Source organism: Oryx dammah, unplaced genomic scaffold (genome assembly GCF_014754425.2).
Source record: "Oryx dammah isolate SB20612 unplaced genomic scaffold, SCBI_Odam_1.1 HiC_scaffold_16, whole genome shotgun sequence".
NCBI classification, from domain to species: Eukaryota; Metazoa; Chordata; class Mammalia; order Artiodactyla; family Bovidae; genus Oryx; species Oryx dammah.
The window spans coordinates 10,784,355-10,808,202 of record NW_024070200.1 but is presented as its reverse complement, the minus strand read 5'-3'; the positions used below and the strand labels follow the sequence as shown (position 1 = coordinate 10,808,202).

General features: G+C 38.0%; 1 protein-coding gene across 1 annotated transcript in view; it reads left to right on the top strand.

Annotated features, from left to right (window-relative positions):
- Positions 1–23,848, top strand: part of PPP4R4 (protein phosphatase 4 regulatory subunit 4) — a 103,294-nt gene that overhangs the window by 57,754 nt on the left and 21,692 nt on the right. Inside the window, exons 9-16 of the mRNA XM_040257192.1 lie at positions 1,913–2,035; positions 3,155–3,324; positions 4,168–4,287; positions 6,849–6,926; positions 7,762–7,845; positions 8,427–8,609; positions 18,534–18,639; positions 20,104–20,251. Of these exons, the coding sequence (XP_040113126.1) occupies positions 1,913–2,035; positions 3,155–3,324; positions 4,168–4,287; positions 6,849–6,926; positions 7,762–7,845; positions 8,427–8,609; positions 18,534–18,639; positions 20,104–20,251 (1,012 nt within the window). The remainder of the gene's footprint in view (positions 1–1,912; positions 2,036–3,154; positions 3,325–4,167; positions 4,288–6,848; positions 6,927–7,761; positions 7,846–8,426; positions 8,610–18,533; positions 18,640–20,103; positions 20,252–23,848) is intronic.

Sequence of the window (23,848 nt, the reverse complement as noted above, 5' to 3'; positions counted from 1 at the left end):
ACACTATTGTGTAATTGTAGGATTAACAATGTTTTAACTGAGTTAGGAGAATCTCTTAATTATTGCAGTGTGGACAACTACGTTGTGTGGATGTTACAGAATAATAATTTAAGCCATGTGGTGCACCAGAGGACTAAAAACAGCAGTACATGAGAAGCGAATGAATGACTGTCTGCTTCTTAATAATGGGGTACCCCTAGGCCTCCAAGCTAAAGCCAGAGATCATCTCTGATCTGGGACCTTTCCTGCCGCACACTCGGCTGTCACAGATCTGTCTTAACATGTGTTCCTGGCTGTATTTCCTGCCGTTCTTTCCTGCTCCTCTTGGCTCTGGTGCTCTAATCCCACTCGCCATTTTCTTGGCATACCAAATTCTTTCCACCTCTAGGCTTTCCATGTTCTCTTTTTTCACTCTTCCCTCTATTTTCCTCCTAGCCAATTGCTTCTCCTTCAGTGCCCAGTTCAGATCCAGTGTCCTTGCTGACAACTTCTAAATCCCTTTATACCAGGGCTTGGCAAGCTATGGCTCATGGGTCAAATCCCACTGCCACCCATTGTGTAAACAGAGCTTATGGAATGCAGCCACGCTCATCTGTTTCTATATTGTCTCTAGCTATTTTGTGCCAAAGTGACAGAGTTGAGTACTTGTGACAGATAAACTATAAAGCCTAGAATATTTGCAAAAACAGTTGCAGACTTCTGCCTTATACTAACTATTTAAATAATGATCACATTGTCTTATGATATTTTGGGGGCTTGATTTCTTTGCTGGTCTGAATTTCATAAGTTCAGAAACCACTTATCATTCACTTTTCTATTTCTGTTAATGTTTGTTCTCTAAGAAATTCAGTAAATGTTGGATGAATGTTATTTAGTAAAAACAATAGATGTGGTGCTGAAATGTGATGATGATAATAGCAGTAATAATAATACCAATAATCCTGTTACAAAATTTTACTTAGTGTTGTCACACCCTTAATTTTGTTGTTGTTCAGTTGCTAAGTCATGTTTGACTCTGCGACGCCATGGACGGCAACATACCAGTCTCCTCTGTCCTTCACTATCTCCCGAAGTTTGTTCAAATTCATGTTCTTTGAGTCGGTGATGCTATCTAACCATCTCATCTTCTGCTGCCACCTTCTTCTCTTGCCTTTGATCTTTCCCAGCATCAGGGTCTTTTCCATTGAGTCAGCTGTTTGCATAAGGTGGCCAAAATATTGGAGCTTCAGCATCAGTCCTTCCAATGAATATTCAGGGTTGATTTCCTTTAGGATTGACTGGTTTGACCCTAATAAAGTAGTGATTCTGTTCTGAAAGTTTAAGAGAACTGTGGGAAATTCAGGGAGTATTTGAAATCAAAACTGAAATATTGTTAATATCAGAAACTTATGAGTAAGCAAACACTCAAAGAAGCAAAAACTCAAAAGAAGTTTTTTAAAGAGTCACATAAGAATAAAAGTGAAGACATTCATTATACAGAATGTAATATGAACTAACTTTTAAAATATGTCAAAAATAAAATGATAAAATGCAGCATGGTATGAGTCTACATGACTATAAGAATGCTAATACTAAGCAAGAATACTGGAGTGGGTTGCCATTGCCTTCTCCAGGGGATCTTTTGGACCCAGGGATCAAACCCGCAACTCTTGCATTGGCAGGAGGGTTCTTTACCACTGAACCACAAGGGGAGCCCACAGACTCTTTAGCGTGACTAAAGTTCTTGATAATTTCCACTCACTTCTCACTTCCTCTTTGTATCATACGTCCATCATCATTACTGTCAGATAGTTTCTGTTACTCTGAGGCTAACATAGTAATTTTTCTTTCTGAAATTTGTGTGTACACAGTAATTTGCACATTTGCAGTGTGGGCAACTGGATCTAAACTGTGTTTTATTCTTGTTTTTCAGATGACAGAAGTCAAACTATACTTCCCGTAGTGAAATCATTTTGTGAAAAATCTTTCAAAGCAGATGAATCAATTCTTATTTCTTTATCTTTCCATTTAGGAAAACTATGCCATGGATTATATGGTATGATATGTGCTAAAAATGTCAAGATTGCAGAGAATTTTTCCTTTTTCTTTTACCTTAGCCCCTAAACTGCAGCTCTTCAGTAGGTTGTAAAGCCTACCCTATAAGTGTGTAACATCTTAATGACTTTTTCACTGATAGAACCTATGTGAAAGAACAATGGAGTGAAGTAGGCATAGGCCTTTGAATTTCTGAATATCTTATCTTTTATATTAGTTGACATTTGATCATAGAAGTTTAGGTATATTAACTATTGGTACATAGTAAGTATACCTTTATTAATTTTTTTGAATGATTAATATATCACATAAGCAGTTCAAATTAGAATGTAGAATAATACTTGGCATTTTAAATGTATTACTCAGTTCTCTCTTATTAAAATAATGTAAGCATTAATTGTAACAATCTAGCATAGCAAAAAATATTTTTATGTGGATTGTAGGCTTTCAATAGACTGTTGAAAAAGTATTGCAATATTTGTCGAGTTACTAGCTCTCTAAGATAGTATATGAATATGGAACCAGTCATTGATCAAAAGTATTTTGGGTTTATTTTGCTGTCTTTCATATTTGGGGCTTTTTTTGTTTGTTTGTTTTGCTACGCCACACAGCTCCTGGGATCTTAGTTCCTCAACCAAGGATCAAACTCAGGTCCCTGGCAGTGAAAGTGCCAAGTCATAATCACTTGACCACCAGAGAATTCCCTCAGATCCCATTTTTAAGCTCCTTCTCTGCAGACATATGTGCATGTCTTTTCTGTAGGCAACTTTAAAAATATTTACTGGAAATAAATAGTAATAATGGCTGCTATATTATTGTAATTATTCATTAGTGGTATATACTGTGGTACATGCTGCAGAAATTAATGCAGGTAATTCCTGCATCACACAGTTTATACTATCAAAATTAAAATGAAAATATTATTTAAATTAACATAAGGTAAAGACCCATTAGATTTCTTTACAGTAGTTACTTTTTCCTCATTATTACTTTTACTTATGATTTCTAACCATTTGTTTAAATATCTGATTCTAATTATGTTTTTACTGCACTTTGCTTTTCTCTCTTTAATTTTTGTTTTCAAATAAAATGTTGATCAAAGGTTTTACATGTGTTTTAGGAATTTTTACTCCAGATCAACACTTGAGATTTTTGGAGTTTTATAAGAAACTTTGTACATTGGGTTTGCAACAAGAAAATGGACACAATGAAAACCAGATACCACCCCAAATCTTAGAGCAGGAGAAGAAATATATTTCAGTACGGAAGAACTGTGCTTATAACTTTCCGGTAATACATTATACATTTGTAGTGGCTGCACATTTTAATTATAAAACATGTGAATAGATGACATTGAAAACTGTTGCCATATTTGACATTTATTAGTTAGCATTATGTCTGGTATATATTGGTATAATTTATATTTGTCTCTGTGTATATATGTCACTCTACATTTTGGACCATAAACCTGGCAGTGAAAGTATTTCTCTGAACCAGTTGGCTGGTTTCTTCCACAAACCTGCATGCCTCCTCATTTTTTCATAGCTTTCCTCCAGACTTTTTTAGGAATCTGACACCTGCATTTGGGTTAGGGGTCAGGTTGCTTAGGAGGAAAAGAGTGAGATAAGGAGAGGGTAATATAGACTTTACTTAGGAAAAGTATACAAATTAGGTTATTTTACACAATTATGGTTTATTGTGGGAGAAGGCAATGGCAACCCACTCCAGTACTCTTGCCTGGAAAATCCCATGGACGGAGGAGCCTGGTAGGCTGCAGTCCATGGGGTCACTAGGAGTCAGACATGACTGAGGGACTTCACTTTCACTTTCATGCATTGGAGAAGGCAATGGCAACCCACTCCAGTATTCTTGCCTGGAGAATCCCAGGGACGGGGGAGCCTGGTGGGCTGCCGTGTATTGGGTCGCACAGAGTCGGACACGACTGAAGCAACTTAGCAACAGCAGTAGCAGCATATATGTTAGAATTATATGCATGTATTTGGATCTTCCAAATATGATTTCTAACTAAATTATGATTCAGAGAACATGATTTCAATTTAAGTGAAATGAGTATGATATTGTTATTGATGCATGTTTTTCTCTTCAAAACTCATCTTCTTCCACCTCCCCCAGGCCATGATTGTTTTTGTTGATCCCAAAAACTTCCACATGGAACTCTATTCTACATTCTTCTGCCTTTGTCATGACCCCGAAGTACCAGTCAGATACACTATTGCTATTTGCTTTTATGAAGTAAGTCTGAAAAAGTGATAACCGCTTTACATTTGTTGTTTTTTACTTATGTGTACTAGATGAGTTTCTGATGTGTTGTACACTTTTGTTTTCAGATTTATTAAAAGATATTGGCTCCATATCTCTTTCATATTCTAATCCTAAAATAGCATTGTTCTCGAGAACTTGAGAACAAATGGAAAATTGAGAGAGTATTTATTTAAATTTATGGCTTTTACCATACATGGTTCATATTTTGTGAGCACAGTTTATATATTTAGCTATTATGACAACTCTTCATAGGGTCAGAGCAAAAGTGAATTTTTTTTTTTACCTTGCTAAGGGACATGTGGGAAACTTAGTTCCCCAACCAGGGAATGAACTCATGCCCCCTGAAGTGGAAGTACAGAGTTTTAACCCCTGGATCACCAGGGAAGTCCCACAAAAGTGAATTTAAATTTTATGATAAATGTAATTAACTTCTTAAACCTTGAGGCTGAAATTTAGGGCATGTTTCTTGAGTGATTGTAGGAAGTACATGCGTGCCATCATTGCCGTAAACATGGATAAGCTATAATTTGTCGACTTCAGGACTGTCACATAAAAATATCTGAGTGGCTTGGGACTTCCTTCATGATCCAGTGGTTAAGACTCCATGCTGCCGATGGAGGGGGCATGGGTTCGTTTCCCAGTTGGGGAACTAAGATCTCACATGCCTTGGGGTGCAGCCAAAAGATAAAATTTTTAAAAAGAAATATAAAAGATCTTAGTGGCTTAATAAGATATTTATTTCCTTTATAGTAATATTCTTATTCTCACTGAGAATATTGTACCTCCTTCCTTGAACTGTGTTCAAAACATTGTTAGATTAGCTAAAACTATATAGGATATCCATAGCAGCATTAGAAATGTTGCTTTAGACTCTTGCCTATTGAATGATAGTCATTGCTTGTTTTTTTCTGGTGTGAATTAAATGAATGTTCTGTGTGCAAAGTCCAATAAAGATTGCCTTTAAATGGTATAATTAATTAAAATAATTCATTGTTGAACAATTAAGTCATCTTTGTAAATACACATATAAGAATATGCTTTTGGAGGAGGAGAAATGGCAGAGGGCACTAGCTGGCTGAGTGAGCTACTTATCTCTTATGTGTATTAAGGCATTTATGCTTGGTTGCTGCCCTGCATACTTGTATTTGTCTAGATCGGTTCATGAGATGGTTGCATGAGATTAGAGGTTGAGAAAGCAGTATTTATGCAATATGAGAGTTTCTACTTAAGTTTATTTTTATCTCATGACTTTACTATTTTATTTTTATTTATGTTTTATAGTGGACATAATGTGTTAGCACCATAGAAATAGGTGTGTTGAAATATATATACAAGAATATTTCACTGATAGAAGTGAGTTTGGAAACCATTGGTTTAGCTATTTGCTAGGGGGCTAGTTTCTATATTCACCCAATCATACCATGGTGGTGGGTTAAGATGATACTTGACTCCATAAATGAATGCTTAGTGTAGGTTTGTCCTTTTAAATAATGAAAATCTACTGGTGGATTTAAATTTTCCTGACAGTGTTATTATTGGATTCTGATAATTACTCTAGTATGGTCCAAGTTTATTCTTGTTTTTGAGAAAGATAGTATTTTCAAAATACTTTCAAATCAAAAACAACCTTGTAGAGCAAAGATTTTTGAAATACCTTCTTTATCAGGAGCTCCCTTTTCAATGAAAGCTTACTCAAACCTAGTATGTTAAAAAAAAATACTTAAAGGTAAAATGGAACCTGGTGAATATACCATTGTAGATTTTTACCATTGCTGTCTGGAGGGGGAAAAAGTGGTTCATTAAGGAGCTGGATTAGTCTAGACTTAAGATTATCCTTTCCCAGCATCAGGGAAAGATTGAGGGCAGAAGAAGGGGGTGACAAAGGATGAGATGGTTGGATGACATCACCGACTCAGTAGACGTGAGTTTGAGTAAACTCCGGGAGACTGTGAAGGACAGGGGAACCTGGCCTGTTGCAGAGTTGGACACAACTTAGCGACTGAACAACAACTCTGAACTCCTCTCTTGCTGACTGAAGTCTTTGATTGGAAAAGTCTTTGAAGTTTTGCTGGCTTAGGAGTTTGCTCTGTCCCTGTGTGACTGCTGGCCTTTAGCAGAACTTGTGCCCTCTGGGAGCTCTAAACCAGGATGAGTGCTCCCCTGGCTTCGCTGTCTTGAAAGACCCTGTTGGCTGCTCTAAGACTAAAATATAAACTATAGGCACCCATGGGCTCATTACTGCTTGTGATAGGAAACTTACGATTGATAAATCCATTCTTCTACACCTCCTCCCCCGACCTGTGCACTTCCCTACCCTCATGTGTTCATACACTCCAGCATGTTAGGATGCAGACGGAAAAGCTTATTAGGTGTGCAAGTAATTTTTTCTAGAAATCTAATTTTATATTTATGTTATAACCAAGTCTCATTTTGAAAGTAAATCTGACAGGGATTATTTTTTTTTAATTGTTGTTATAACCTTTATATGTCTAGTAATCTCAAATCTGAGAGACTTTATTGCTATATTTTAGGTGTCTAAACTTCTGAATTCTGGAGTATATTTAATACATAAAGAACTAATAACATTGTTGCAAGATGAATCATTGGAGGTAATATCTTCTTACTGTTTTTTTACTTCTTTTATATCAGGTTCAAGTATATCAATGCCTTTTTTATTTTCTTGCTTCTTGGGAATTCATGAATTCTAATAGCTGACTAGTCCCGGAAGCTTGTAATTGATGAATGACTGTGTCACAGACTAGAGATTGGGAAGGTCTTTTATAAAAAAAATATTAAGTTTTAAAAAAATATATGTATTTGTTATGTTATGGAAAACTTTGGAAATGCCAAAAAGACAGACAAAAGAGTACTTTTAGTTCTAATCACTATTTCTATTTAATATTTTCTTGTATGTTTTCATTTTCTGTTTTTTCTATATAAAGGTTTTTTAAGTTTTACAGAATTGTGGTCATATACTATATCAATCACATTTTATATCTTTTTATTTCCCTTAGCATTGTGGAGCCTCTGGAACACTTAATTTTGATGCTTTATCTAGTGTATCCTATTCACTCAAACAACTGCTGGCTTGCCAAAGCTCAGCTCCTCAACGTGAGACATCTCTGAGGGTGTTGTCTGACTTAAACTGTTTTTCAAAAGTTGGGAGGCAGTTTTAAGGATGTTGTTAGGCTGTCTCGCATCAAAACTATTTGAATACTATCAAGAGGCAGTCATACTGAACTCCTTTCGAAGGTAGTTTGACCAAAGTAGTTGATTATGTTTCTAAGACTGCAGCAGAAAGATGATAGAGCAGGAGATTAGAAACCCCCAAAATGCTCTTTGGTAACTACTCACTATTTCTATGTAGAAATTGGCAAGTTAATTGATCTAAGATTAGAAAAACACAGCCATCACAAGAAGGGTAATCAATGTCTCTGTTAACAGGTACTAGATGCTCTCATAGATCATCTTCCAGAGATTCTGGAACTGATGTCTACTGGTGGGGAGAACAGTGTTCAAGAAAATAAGGTGAATTCCATGGATCAAAGGAGCTTCTGGATCTTGTATGGGTGACCTTACTCTGCAGAGGTGTTGAGAGGAATCAATGAAAGAATGCATGAAAAACACTTACTTAACACAGTGCTGGCCACCTGGAAGGACTCAGTAAAAGTCTTTTGGAGTTATGACAGCTTGAATTTCCTCTACCTTTCTTACCACAATCTTTATTTACTGTCCTTGGGGTTTACTTTCATATTTTCAGTTTTTATTAGCATTAATTGTTATTGCAAGAATAGCAACTAGTGAGCACAAAGGGTAGGAATTTAGAATATCAAAGTTTTGCTGATGGTGAAATAGAATACGGAAGAGCTATGAATCTGTCTCTTTCAAAATTTTGTTGTCAGGAATCGTGAATTTTACTTACAGAGTTTTAAAAAAATTTGATTTTACTGAATAATTACCTCCCTGTGACAACTGCAATGCCTCCTAAGTTCGGAAATGATTAAGAGTTTTCCCTTCCCCAGTGTATTGTAAGTCTGAATAATTTGGCTGAGTGCTGCAGCTGATGTATTTAATTATCTTTGATTCTCTTGATGTGTTTTCTTCTTCAGTTATCATCTCTGCCTGACTTGGTTCCAGCTCTCACAGCTGCTGAGCAGCGAGCTGCAGCCTCCTTAAAGTGGAGAACTCATGAGAAGCTGCTCCAGAAATATGCCTGTCTGCCACAAGTCATATCAAGTGATCAGATCTATTATCGTTTCTTACAAAGAATGTTCACAATCATGATGACAAATGTGAGCCCAATGCCTCTTATCTGATTTTTTCTTGAATTGGAGCACATTTTGGAATTAACCAAATTCTCCACATTCTTGAAATAGAATAGCAAGCTCCATTCACGCCCTCCTGCCTAGAGGGGTGTTGTTACCTTTGCTTCCTCACTGGGTTCTCCTTTTGATCAGCTACCCAGCTGAAGAGAAGGATGCACAGGGGAGAGTGTCAACACACTCACTTCACGCTTGATACAGTGCTCCGGGGGAGATTGGCAGGAGTCTCCACTGCACAGCGACTTCTGCTCTGATGTGCACCTTCCGTGTGTCATGGCCTCAGCTGTGCTCTCTCACCTTACCAAAGAGTATTCCTTAAACCCCTTAATATTAGTTTGCTTTCTTTCTCTTTTTTTGGCTTCTTTTTCTTTTACCTTGTAACAGATAAAATTTATAGAAAAAACATGGGTGCCCTGCTGTGGATAACCTCAAAATTAGAGTCAAAAGCAGGGGGAAAGAAAGGCTTGTACTCAAATTTCCCCATAGAGTAATTCCTTAAAATTCCCAGAGGGTCATTTAACCTGCAGTTTGATTATATGTTCACTATAACATCCTACTACCGTTTTTTCAAGTATACAAAAGTTCCACATAATGTGTATGTGTTAGAAACTATTTTTTAAAGAGTACTTTGAATTCTCATTGTTCTCTAAAAAAAGGGGGGAAGATAATGAAATCTAGTAGCCATCTCAAAAACCCCAAATCAGTTTTAGCTTCAAAGATTAAAAAGAGGGAAAAAATTACATTACTGGTGTCATTTTATAACTTAACTAAAAAATGATAGGCGTATATCTTATGCTAACACCTCTGCTTGAAGTTTGTTTCATGTATCAAAGCAAAGCCTAGGGGTTGAAGGTTGTTTTATGTAGTCATCTTAAAAAGTGATACTGGCAAAAATAACTTATCAGAGGATAATGCATGAATGCAACACATAGAAAATTTCACATAAGGTCAAGCAGAATTTACTGATGACTGTATTCAACAATCAGCTCCTGTTTGCTGTGTTTCATGCACTGTTCTGAGAGCTGGGGATCTGGGTGTGAACAAGATAGATTCTTGCTCTAATGGACCTTGAGTTCTAAAGAGGTGATGGTATGGGAAGTGATAAATAATAAAATAAAATGTATTAACAGGAGGTGATAAGTCCTATGAAGCTTGATCTTAATTGTTTGTCTCAACCTAATTACTAAGAAGTCATCTTTGTGTTTATAAAGCTAATAAGTATACAAAACTATTTCATAGTTTTAGCCTCTCGTATCAGGAAAGAGAAATAATTTACACCATAGTGTGAACAACATACTTTCAAGTCTGAGAGGTTTGCTTTGTTTTCTTTTGCAAGGAGGTAATTCTAAACTTAAAAGAGATATATGATTTACTATAGCACATTTTTCATGATCAAATAAAGACATTTATATTTCATTTCAGTGTCTTCTGGAAAAAAAGGTTTATATTTTTAGTTCCATATCTAATGGTCATAATATTCATTCATTCATTCACTTAATAAAATTTATTGAGCACTTACAATGTGCCATGTACTGTTAGTGACTGAAAAATAAAGGATCTGTTCTCACAGAACTTTAAGTTCTGTTGGAGACAGACAACACACACATATTGGGTTGGCAAAAATTTCATTCAGGTTTCTGTTTAAGATGTTACAAAAAAAACCCAAATGAACATTTTGGCCAACCTAGTGCACTGGACACCAGGGATGAAAAGTACAAGGAAGAACTAAAACACAGGGTAGAGGGGAAGAAAGTGATGGAGTACTGTGGATGTTGTGGTCAGGAAAAAGCCCTCTCTGATCAAGAGGCTTGGACCAAGTAAGGGAGTGGCCATGTGGAGGTCTGAAGCACAGGTGATCCCGACAAAGGGAAGAGTAAATGCAAAGATGTGATTCAGGATGTGCTTGGTTTTATGAAGGTCAGCAAGGAAGCCAGTGTGGCAGTTGTTAGAGATGAGCTTGGCGAGGTCTTTGGGCCCACAGCACACAGGTGCTCAAAAGCCATGATGTAGAACCGAGATTATATTCTGTTATGCAGGGGAAGGCTTTGGAAGGTTTTGGAGTAGAGGAATAACATCAGCTAACTTTTTTTCCTACTTCTGTAATGAAAAATATTTAAAGATGCATGAAGGCAGAGAAAACACTACAATCACCCTGATTTAACAGTTATTAACATTTTGCCATATTTGCCTTTTCCATTTCATTGTGCTAAAAAGTTTAAGTTATAGATGTCATATTTTATCTCTAAGCATTTCAGTGTTCATCTCTAGAAAAGGACATTGTCCTATATAATCATGTTACAATTATTACATCTGACAAAATGAACAATTATCTTTAATATCATTTAAAATTAATATCAAAGTTTACCAATTAGCCCCCAAATGGGTGTGATAGTTGTTTTATTCCATATAGGATCCAAGTAAGATCTATACATAGCCTCAGTTCAGTTCAGTTCAGTCGCTCAGTCGTGTCTGACTCTTTGCAACCCCATGAATCGCAGCACGCCGGGCTTCCCTGTCCATCACCAACTCCCGGAGTTCACTCAGACTCATGTCCATTGAGTCAGTGATGCCATCCAGCCATCTCATCCTCTGTTGTTCCCTTCTCCTGCCCCCAATCCCTCCCAGCATCAGAGTCTTCCAATGAGTCAACTCTTCACATGAGGTGGCCAAAGTACTGGAGTTTCAGCTTCAGCATCATTCCCTCCAAAGAAATCCCAGGGCTGATCTTCAGGATGGATTGGTTGGATCTCCTTGCAGTCCAAGGGACTCTCAAGAGTCTTCTCCAACACCACAGTTCAAACGCATCAATTCTTCAGCACTCAGCTTTCTTCACAGTCCAACTCTCACATCCATACATGACCACTGGAAAAACCATAGCCTTGACTAGACGGACATTTGTTGGCAAAGTAATGTGTCTGCTTTTGAATATGCTATCTAGGTTGGTCATAATTTTCCTTCCAAGGAGTAAGCGTCTTTTAATTTCATGGCTGCAGTCACCATCTGCAGTGATTTTGGAGCTCAAAAAAATAAAGTCTGACACTGTTTCCACTGTTTCCCCATCTATTTCCCATGAAGTGATGGGACCGGATGCCATGGTCTTCGTTTTCTGAATGTTGAGCTTTAAGCCAACTTTTTTACTCTCCACTTTCACTTTCACCAAGAGGTTTTTGAGTTCCTCTTCACTTTCTGCCATAAGGGTGGTGTCATCTGCATATCTGAGGTTATTGATATTTCTCCCGGCAATCTTGATTCCAGCTTGTGCTTCTTCTAGACCAGCGCTTCTCATGATGTACTCTGCATAGAAGTTAAATAAGCAGGGTGACAATATACAGCCTTGACATATTCCTTTTCCTATTTGAAACCAGTCTGTTGTTCCATGTCCAGGTCTAACTGTTGCTTCCTGACCTGCATACAGGTTTCTCAAGAGGCAGGTCAGGTGGTCTGGTATTCCCATCTCTTTCAGAATTTTCTACAGTTGATTGTGATCCACACAGTCAAAGGCTTTGGCCTAGTCAATAAAGCAGAAATAGATGTTTTTCTGGAACTCTCTTGCTTTTTCAATGATGTAGCAGATGTTGGCAATTTGATCTCTGGTTCCTCTGCCTTTTCTAAAACCAGCTTGAGCATCTGGAAGTTCATGGTTCACGTATTGCTGAAGCCTGGCTTGGAGAATTTTGAGCATTACTTTACTAGCATGTGAAATGAGTGCAATTGTGCGGTAGTTTGATATTCTTTGGCATTGCCTTTCTTTGGGATTGGAATGAAAACTGACCTTTTCCAGTCCTGTGGCCACTGCTGAATTTTCCAAATTTGCTGGCATAGTGAGTGCAGCACTTTCATGGCATCATCTTTCAGGATTTGAAATAGCTCCACTGGAATTCCATCACCTCCACTAGCTTTGTTGATAGTGATGCTTTCTAAGGCCCACTAGACTTCACATTCCAGGATGTCTGGCTCTAGGTGGGTGATCACACTATCGTGATTATCTGGGTCGTGAAGATCTTTTTTGTATAGTTCTTCTGTGTTTTCTTGCCAGCTCTTCTTAATATCTTCTGCTTCTGTTAGGTCCATACCATTTCTGTCCTTTATCGAGCCCATCTTTGCATGAAATGTTCCCTTGAAGTGAAGTTGTGAAGTCGCTCAGTCGTGTCCGACTCTTTGCGACCCCATGGACGGTAGCCTACCAGGCTCCGCAGTCCATGGGAATTTCCAGGCAAGAATACTGGAGTGGGTTGCCATTTCCTTCTCCAGGAAATGTTCCCTTGGTATCTCTAATTTTCTTGAAGAGATCTCTAGTCTTTCCCATTTTGTTGTTTTCCTCTATTTCTTTGCATTGATCGCCGAAGAAGGCTTTCTTATCTTTTCTTGCTATTCTTTGGAACTCTGCTTTCAGATGCTTGTATCTTTCCTTTTCTCTTTTGCTTTTTGCTTCTCTTCTTTTCACACCTATTTGTAAGGGCTCCTCAGACAGCCATTTTTCTTTTTTGCATTTGTTTTCCATGGGGATTGTCTTGATCCCTGTCTCCTGTACAATGTCATGAACCTCATTCCATAGTTCATCAGGCACTCTACCTATCAGATCTAGTCCCTTAAATCTATTTCTCACTTCCACTGTATATCATAAGGGATTTGATTTAGGTCATACCTGAGTGGTCTAGCGGTTTTCCCTACTTTCTTCAATTTGAGTCTGAATTTGGAAATAAGGAGTTCATGATCTGAGCCACAGTCAGCTCCTGGTCTTGTTTTTGTTGACTGAATAGAGCTTCTTCATCTTTGGCTGCAGCGAATATAATCAATCTGATATCAGTGTTGATCATCTGGTGATGTCCATATATAGAGTCTTCTCTTGTGTTGTTGGAAGAGGGTGTTTGCTATGACCAGTGCATTTTCTTGGCAAAACTCTATTAGTCTTTGCCCTGCTTTATTCTGTATTCCAAGGCCAAATTTGCCTGTTACTCCAGGTGTTTCTTGACTTCCTACTTTTGCATTCCAGTCCTCTATAATGAAAAGGACATCTTTTTGGGGTGTTAGTTCTAAAAGGTCTTGTAGGTCTTCATAGAATCGTTCAACTTCAGCTTCTTCAGCGTTACTGGTTGGGGCATAGACTTCGATTACCATGATATTGAATGGTTTGCCTTGGAAACGAACAGAGATCATTTTGTCATTTTTGAGATTGCATCCAAGTATTGCATTTCGGAGTCTTTTGTTGACCATGATGGCCACTCCATTTCTTCTAAGGAATTCCTGCCCACAGTAGTAGATATAATGGTCTTCTGAGTTAAATTCACCCATTCCAGTCGATTTTAGTTCGCTGATTCCTAGAATGTCGACGTTCACTCTTGCCATCTCCTGTTTGACCACTTCCAATTTGCCTTGATTCATGGACTTGACATTCCAGGTTCCTATGCAATATTGCTCTTTACAGCATTGGACCTTGCTTCTATCACCAGTCACATCCACAACTGGGTATTGTTTTTTTCTTTGGTTCCATCCCTTCATTCTTTCTGGAATTATTTCTCCACTGATCTCCAGTAGCATATTGGGCACCTACTGACCTGGGGAGTTCCTCTTTCAGAATCCTATCATTTTGCCTTTTCCTACTGTTCATGGGGTTCTCAAGGCAAGAATACTGAAGTGGTTTGCCATTCCCTTCTCCAGTGGACCACATTGTGTCAGACCTCTCCACCATGCCCACCCATCTTGGGTGGCCCCACAGGGCATGGCTTAGTTTCATTGAGTTAGACAAGGCTGTGGTCCTAGTGTGATTAGATTGACTAAGTTTTCTGTGATTATTGTTTCAGTGTGTCTGCCCTCTTTCAACACCTACCGTCTTACTTGGGTTTCTCTTACCTTGGACGTGGGGTATCTGTTCATGGCTGCTCCAGCAAAGCGCAGCTGCTGCTCCTTACCTTGGACGAGGGTTATCTCCTCACCGCCACCCCTCCCGACCTTGAACGTGGAATAGCTCCTCTAGGCCCTCCGGCGCCCGCGTAGCCACCGCTCCTTGGACATGGCGTCGCTCCTCCTGATCGCCGCCCCTGACCTCGATACATAGCCTCAGGTAGTTACATTTCTTGCTGCTGCTGCTAAGTCGCTTCAGTCGTGTCTGACTCTGTGTGACCCCATAGATGAGAGCCCACCAGGCTCCACTGCCCCTGGGATACTCCAGGCAAGAACACTGGAGTGGGTTGCCATTTCCTTCTCCAATGCATGAAAGTGAAAAGTGAAAGTGAAGTCACTGAGTCGTGTCCAACTCTCAGCGACCCCATGGACTGCAGCCTACCAGGCTCCTCCGTCCATGGGATTTTCCAGGCAAGAGTACTGGAGTAGGGTGCCATTGCCTTCTCCGAGTTACATTTCTTAATTCCCTTTTAATCTAGAACAGGTTCCCTCTTTGCCCTTCCCCCACTTTTTAATGACATTGTGGAAGAGACTTAGTTGTCCTGTAGAATGTCTCTATGGATTTACTTTTTTGTCTCTTCTCCATATTTGTTTTAAGCTGGAGGTTTGATAAGGGCTTGCTCAGTCTTCAGTTCACTTCAGTCGCTCAGTTGTGTCCAACTCTTTGCAACCCCACGAATCATAGCACGCCAGGCCTCCCTGTTCATCACCAACTCCCGGAGTTCACACAGACTCATGTCCATCGAGTCAGTGATGCCATCCAGCCATCTCATCCTCTGTCGTCCCCTTCTCCTCCTGCCCCCAATCCCTCCCAGCATCAGAGTCTTTTCCAATGAGTCAACTCTTCGCATCAGGTGGCCAAAGTACTGGAGTTTCAGCTTCAGCATCATTCCTTCCAAAGAAATCCCAGGGCTGGTCTCCTTCAGAATAGATTGGTTGGATCTCCTTGCAGTCCAAGGGACTCTCAAGAGTCTTCTCCAACACCACAATTCAAAAGCATCAATTCTTCAGTGCTCAGCTTTCTTTACAATCCGACTCTCACATCCATTCATGACCACAGGAAAAACCGTAGCCTTGACTAGACTGACCTTAGTCGGCAAAGTAATGTCCCTGCTTTTGAATATGCTATCTAGGTTGGTCATAACTTTTCTTCCAAGGAATAAGCGTCTTTTAATTTCATGGCTGCAGTCACCATCTGCAGTGATTTTGGAGCTCAAAAAAATAAAGTCTGACACTGTTTCCACTGTTTCCCCATCTATTTCCCATGAAGTGATGGGACCGGATGCCATGATCTTCGTTTTCTGAATGTTGAGCTTTAAGCCAACTTTTTTACTCTCCACTTTCACTTTCACCAAGAGGCTTTTGAGTTCCTCTTCACTTTCTGCCATAAGGGTGGTATCATCTGCATATCTGAGGTTATTGATATTTCTCCCGGCAATCTTGATTCCAGCTTGTGTTTCTTCCAGTCCAGGATTTCTCATGATGTACTCTGCATAGAAGTTAAATAAGCAGGGTGACAATATACAGCCTTGACATACTCCTTTACCTATTTGAAACCAGTCTGTTGTTCCATGTCCAGGTCTAACTGTTGCTTCCTGACCTGCATACAGGTTTCTCAAGAGGCAGGTCAGGTGGTCTGGTATTCCCATCTCTTTCAGAATTTTCCACAGTTTATTGTGATCCACACAGTCAAAGGCTTTGGCCTAGTCAATAAAGCAGAAATAGATGTTTTTCTGGAACTCTCTTGCTTTTTCCATGATCCAGTGGATGTTGGCAATTTGATCTCTGGTTCCTCTGCCTTTTCTAAAACCAGCTTGAGCATCTGGAAGTTCATGGTTCACGTATTGCTGAAGCCTGGCTTGGAGAATTTTGAGCATTACTTTACTAGCATGTGAAATGAGTGCAATTGTGCCGTAGTTTAAGCATTCTTTGGCATTGCCTTTCTTTGGGATTGGAATGAAAACTGACCTTTTCTAGTCCTGTGGCCACTGCTGAGTTTTCCAAATTTGCTGGCATATTGAGTGCAGCACTTTCACAGCATCATCTTTCAGGATTTGAAACAGCTCCACTGGAATTCCATCACCTCCACTAGCTTTGTTCATAGTGATGCTTTCTAAGGCCCACTTGACTTCACATTCCAGGATGTCTGACTCTAGATGAGTGATCACACCATCGTGATTATCTGGGTTGTGAAGATCTTTTTTTTTTTTTTTAATGTATACTAAAATATATATTGCCAAGTCTTAGGTCAAATGTTTTTGGCAAGAATTTCTATCAGTGCTGCAGTGTGTTTTATGTTGTATCACATCTGGACACCCATCCCTTTGTAAATGAGCTTGGAGTGCTTGTGCAAGCAGGGACATCTCTGTTAGTTCACTTCAAAATTGTGTTTTCTCCCTTGTGATCTGTGTCATAATCTGAAGCTGACACTTCAACACTGAATACCCAGTTTCCCAGTAAGCTTTTACCTTTCAGTTTTAGCATCCATTGATGATCCTTGCCTGAATCAGTTATTTCACTAGAACTTACAAAAGAGTGGCTTTTAAAATTCTATTTTCTTCTACATTGTTGATGGCATTCTTCTCAGGATAAATCCTTTTTAAAATTTATACTAAAATGTATTTCCTAATGTAAAGAGAGGATTAATTCTTAACTCTTTCCCTCTATCAATTTTCAGAGTTAACCCAGTGATGATGAATGAATTTTGTTTTTGTTCTTATCCTTTCATTTAGACTCATCTTTTATATGGGACAATGTTTTAATCAATTTCAGTCATTATTCATGCACTCAAGTGGTTGCAGTTTCTTTAAATTGACTTTTGTTTGTTTTGATATAATTACCTTTGTCTTTGATTTCTGGCCCCCAAAATATTACCTTATACTGTGAGGTATAAAATATACATATTTTATATTACTTCTGTTTCAAATAATTAGTGTTTATTGCATTTGGAATTCTATTAGTATATATAAAATAAAAGAAAAGAGTAACATCTTTTATTTAAGTTCACTTATCTAACATTCGTTTTCCTTAATTCCACTGATATTTCTGTTTATGTACATTTTTTAAATTTTCTGTTCTAATTTATAGTGAATATTCTTTTTTACCTTCAAAAGATTAAAAACAGTGCACAAAATGGTACTAGATAGAATGGAAATAGCTTGTATAAAATATGAAAGGAGGTAATAGGCAATACTCTCTGAGCAATGTCTATTTTTTCTACTTGAACTTCAAGCATCCCTATCATGATAGTCTGAATCTTGAAGAACTGAATGTTAGATATATATGTAAGTCAAGATAGTGAATGTGAATTTATACTGGATACAGTGTACCTGGTTGAGAGATTTTTCTCTAATGCATAGTTTGAAGCCATAGTAAAGATGGATCGTTGAATTTACTTAGAATTAAGGTTCTGCCCAGTTGGTGTGACACAAATCCAAAGGATCAAAGAGTTTAAAACACTAGTAAGAATAATTGGCATGGTGTCCCTTGGATTCTAAACTTTATCCGTGTCATGGATCAGGGATCTTAAAGAACAGTATTGAGGTGGAGGAGGCAGAACTAAGTGAGAGGTATCTGGCATATACCTGGTCATAGGATCTCTGAATTTGAGAAGTGGCACATTTTTGGCGAGGTACCTGACACAGGGTGTTTACTAGCAAATGTTTGTTGGATAAAGGAGTAACATGGTCTAGAAGTGGCTGAGGTGTATTTGCGGAGAATATCACTTAAGATGAGGTGCCAAGGAGACTGAGTCATATATAAATTAAATCTGGGTGATTTGGAAGTGACTCTGCCAAATTACTTGAACTTTGCAGTATGATAGATGAGTTGATTTGCCTGACTGAAAACATTAAATTATGAAGACACGTCCACACTGATCTCAGAGCCAGACAGCACTGCTTTCAGTTGATAACTTAAAATTGATGTGTGGGGTCAAATTATTTAGAGCATATACCATTAGACTTGTTTAATTGTCTTTCTTATTTCTCTAAGAACGTCTTACCTGTCCAAAAGGCGGCTTCACGAACTCTATGCATTTTTCTACGTTATAATCGTAAACAGGAACAGAGACATGAGGTGATTCAAAAATTAATCGAACGTAAGTAATCACTCTCTCTCATTTGGAGAACAGAATAAACTGGTTGGCCTTAGTTAGATTTGGCTTATGTTATCATATTGCTATGAATAATTAGGCCAGTATTGCTAAATATTTGTATTTGAGCTTTATAGGCTAATTTATTTTTGTTTTAGAAAATTTTTTACAGGATCAGATCTTTGATGAATGAAAAATTCATCTACTCTAGGCTACCTTTCATGAATTTCTACACTTGAGAAATTAAAATACATACACTTATCGTTGAAAGCTCAGTTTCTATTCTGATGAATACAATTTGAAAATAAGATACAAGCAGGCTATCCATGAATCTAATAATTTGTTTTGTTTTCCTATATTAAATATTATAGAATGTGGGTTTTGTTCTCTTGAATAGACTTGATAGTACACTCAAATGTGAATCTAGTGAGCCGAAGTGGTTTATAATGTCTTAAAAAATTGTCAGTTAACAAATGCAAATTTATTTTAATTTGCTATGGGCTAAAATCAAAACAAAACCTTTGGTTAAAGAATTAATTCTTAAAGTAGTGATAGACACCTATATATACTTAGTGAATTTGTTAATTATTGTGTACTTGCTTTGACGATAGTGCCTTAATGCTTTTATTAAACTATTATCCAGCATAGACAGGTAATGGGATTTTCTGGTTATTATAGTTTACCATTTTAATGGATCACCACTTAAAAAAAATTAGAGCACATAAAATTCTGTTTAAAGAAAAATTTTGCTCAATATACTTTAATCTTTCTTCTTCTTCTTCTTCTTTTTTTTACTGTATTTTAATTCAATTTTCAGTTTTTAGTGATAGGGCCTGCCCTTTAGAATGTTTTATTTTGAATGGAGATTATATTTGGTTTTAAACATTAAGAATTTTGCTTTTGAACATGTGTGTAATAAGAGAGAAAAATTATCCTTTAAATATTGACCTGAATTATTTTCAGTGATAATTTTGTTTATATATATGATTTTATTTCAAAGCATTTTAAGAAAACAAGAGGAAGAAAACAGTTAACTTCATTGGTCAAAAGATTTTGAAGTTATACAGATCTGCATTTGAATTCTAGCTCTGTTCCTTTAACCTCTATGAATCTCGGTACCCTTATCTTTTAGGAGGAATAAATATATGCCCTTCCCGTTGGGCTTTCAGGATTTAATGAGATAATATGTATCAGTACTTAGCATATAGTGGGTAATCAAAAAATAGTAGGTATGTCCCTTCAGTATTTAATAAATGCTTGTAGAATTGAATGTAATATTTAATAAATTTGTTTCTGTTTTTTATACTTTCATTAATTCAGGGGTATATAATATGATTTTTCCCCTTATCTCTTGTTTCTGCTAAGCAAATTGTGGGTTTAAAAAAACTGTCATGGACTTAGTGATTTTTGTCACAGGAAATTTTATGTAGGAAAAATTAAAATGCAAAACTTTTTTGTTGTTGTTTCTAGAACTGGGCCAAGGAAAAAGTTATTGGAACAGACTCCGATTTTTGGATACCTGTGAATTTATTATAGAGATCTTTTCCAAATCATTTTTCTGTAAATATTTCTTTCTACCTGCTATTGAACTGACACATGATCCAGTAGCAAATGTAAGGTATGATACTAATCCAAGAATATATTTGAAAAAATTGTATTTTTTTAATGTATTTTATTCATAAATAAGAAACTGAGCTATTCAAAAGTGTTTTCTTAGTCTTGAAAATAAGAACTTGTACTCATTTTGAAATTCTTGGTAGTCTTAATTGAGCCTCAGTAGGACTTGAAAGTGTGATCTTTTAACACTCTTTGAGGCCTTTAGTTTATTGGGTTGACAGCTGTAGTCACAGCCAGACTGGCAGGCTTCTTCAGCCACATGGATACACATACTGACACCAGGAGAAGACTGAGTAGATATGATTAACTTATCTATCTTTTAAGCCTAGAGAAAAAAATAGTTCAAAGTTGGCTTGGAGAAGATCTGTCCATTTTTATAAGCCCCTTTATTCAGCGAAGCAGGGCTGTTTCCAAGTCTTTTTCTTTTCTTTTTCCTTTATTCAGCTCCCTCACAGTTTTGAAATCCAGTAAATGGTAATTGGATTTGATTAATTAACTGTGAAGTTAAATGAAACAGACCTGAAAATGGCTTGCTTGGAAATTGAAAAAAATGAATAAATTGTATTTTGCTTTTTTTTTTCTCCCTAAATAAGCATATTATTTTTTTTAAAAAAAAGTAGTGGTAAAACATACATAGCATAATACCATTTTAACCACTTTGTACAATTCAGTGGCATTAAATACACACACGTACACACACACTGTTTGAGTTATTTGTACATTGCATATACTGATTTAAAGAGCATTTTAAACTGTCAGCCGTGAGGTTTCTGTGTTTGTGCTCTGTGTCGGTGTTCCATGTTTGAGGAACTCATATCCGTAGGAGACACAGTCAAGAGTCAAGACTTCCTGAACAGGACTACAGAGCTCCCTGCTGAGTAGTCACACGGCAGCCACGCCTCATGCTCGTTTCATGCTGTGTGACATATGTGCATCTTTTATAAACAGCTGATGTGCATTGTAGGCAACGTACAGTCATTTACCGCTTTTTAACAGGAAGAACTGGCCAGGTAATAAGCACAGACTAATAGCATAGTTGTTGAGAAAGAAATATACCAAGAAGATTTGTCAAAAGATGTTGAAGAGTTCAGCCTGAGAATGTTACGAGCATTATTTAGGAGGAACAAATCTAGATATTGGTTTTATTTTGTAGAGAAAATACAGAAAACATAACAGCATTGGCTTTAGTATTTTGTGCATCTTCCCTGTGCTGTATAAATGAGAGCTAAAGTTTCCTTGACTTGAGATTTAAATTAAAGTGGTTTTAAGTAGATTGAAAGACCCTGATGGCAGTTCTTTAGAATTTATCTCTTGGTAAATAGATAATGGATCCAACCACATTGTAAACCTTTTGCAAATTGAAGTTGTGATTCTAGAAAAGCAGATTCCAAGGTGATGCATTATCCCTTATCTGACAGTTCCCAAAAATTATTCGAAAGGGAATGAAATCATCTCTACTCAAGTCAGTGTGACTAGCAGCATAGCATTGACTCTAAGAGAAAGCAACCTGTCAATTCAAAAACCAAATGAAGATGAATACTGCTCTGTGAGTCTTGGTGGTTTTGTTGAGTAAGAGATCATCATATAGCCATGTATCTTGGTTCTGACTCTCCTGCCTAGGCAGCTGCCAGCCACAAAAAAATGGATCCAGCAACACCATGTACTCTTGGATGCCAAAGCCTTCGCTCAACTCTGTAGAGATGGGCGGATAGAATGGAAGCTGCCACAGGCGAGAGTGGCAGGGTCGTGCAGGTTAGAAGGAGAGTGCCTGTAGCCACACTCTGTGACCTCTACACCAGCTGTGTGTCCGGGCAACTTACAAAACCTCTCTGTGCATCAGTTTCCTTGGTACTTCATTCATGGGGGTGTTCTGAGGAATAAGTACCTGAGATAGTGTACATGCAGAATTTAGCTTACCTGAAAAGTGTGGTCTTTAATTTTGAAATCTTCATAATCTCCTGGGCCCAGGATTCTCATCGAGATAAATAATTGCTAAGGCTTAGGTAGCTTCTGTTGCCTGTAGGTTTTCTAGATGTGCCTTGGGTTATAAAGAAGGAAGTGTGCATGGACTGCTAATTGTTTCTGTTTTTCCTTAAGTCAATGTTTAAAATTTAAATCACCGAGTCTGGACAATATCAAGGCTAGAAAAAAGACTATTGATATTCAGAGGAGCCTTCTCTTCAGCTGCCAGAAATGAAAACAATTCTCTTTGGGGGTAATTGGGACCTCTTAACTAAAGAAAGCATCACCACCATGCTTAGCAGTATCCGTGGCGAGTCCTGAATAAGTTTGAGGCTATTATTGCTATGTACAGAGATGAAAATTCTGGGGAAGAAACGTCTTTTGCCTTTTTAAAATAAAAAGCAAATTTTCTTGTATATGAGGAATCCTTGACTGAAGCTCAGCTGAGAAAGCATCCTGAGAACTCCAGGAGTGGGACTTAGTTGTCTCAAGCTTTGGCATAGAAATAAAAAAATAGTATCTGGAGAGTGCTGAGACAAATGAATGAATGAATACAGCAGCCACAAATTAGACAACAGCCCTGGCAAAGCAATAGAATTTTAGCTTAGTAAATAGAACATTTCCTGCACCACCTTTTCCTAGGAAGTTTTTTGTTTGGTTGGTGGGTTGTTTTTTTTTTTTTTTTTTTAACTCTCCTGGAATTCTTCAGTTTGCTTGCTGCTTCCTTATCAGCCCATCTGGACCATGGTGGTGACATAGAAACTCTCCTTTTATCTCTCCTTCTCAAACTGCACTTGCTGCCTGGGTAATTCTCCAGGCTCCTGGTTCACATAGCATCTATGTTCTGAAGATTCCTGACAGCACATCTCCAGCATGGGCATCCACCCTGGACAGAAGACTCATCGAGCCAACTGCCCACTGCATTTCCATCAACTACCTAACAGGCTCCTTAGAGTTAATCTGTCCAGTTAAGCTACACCTTCCTCATCCACACTTGCTCTTTCTGCCATCTTCTCCATCTCAGTAAATACCATTTTGTCTTGCCACTTGCTTGGGTCAGAGCCTTGACCTCCTTTCTGTCATTCTACCTCCAGGCCCTCAGCACAACCTGCTGCTTGTATAAAATATTCAGATGCAAGCCGCTTCCCACCGCCTCACTGCTGCTTCTCTGGTTCAAGAACCAGAGTGATGGTGCCACCATCATCTTACTGGGTTACTGAATTACTGGATTCTGGCCTGAATTACTGAAAGAGCCTCCCCTATCCTATCCCTTCTGTTCTTGTCCACCTACAGTCTAATCTCAACACAGTAACGAGATGATACTTCCCAAATGTTAAGTTGAATCTTTTTACCCCGCTGTGCAGAATCCTTCATGGCTTCTCATTGCTCTCAAAATAAAACCAGTTTCCAATCTGTAGTCACAAGGCCCTGGATGATCTGACCTCCTATTTCCACACTGAGGCTTCTAGCTAAATTTGTTTTTGCTCTGTTCTCACCGCTCTAGCCAGCTTGGGCCAATTTGTTAATTTGGGGCAACTCCTAAGGCAAGCTCCCCTCATAGGGCATTTGCTCTTATGATAACAGTCTTCTCTAGGTATTCACATGGGTTAGTCCCCAGTTTACTATAAGTCTTTGC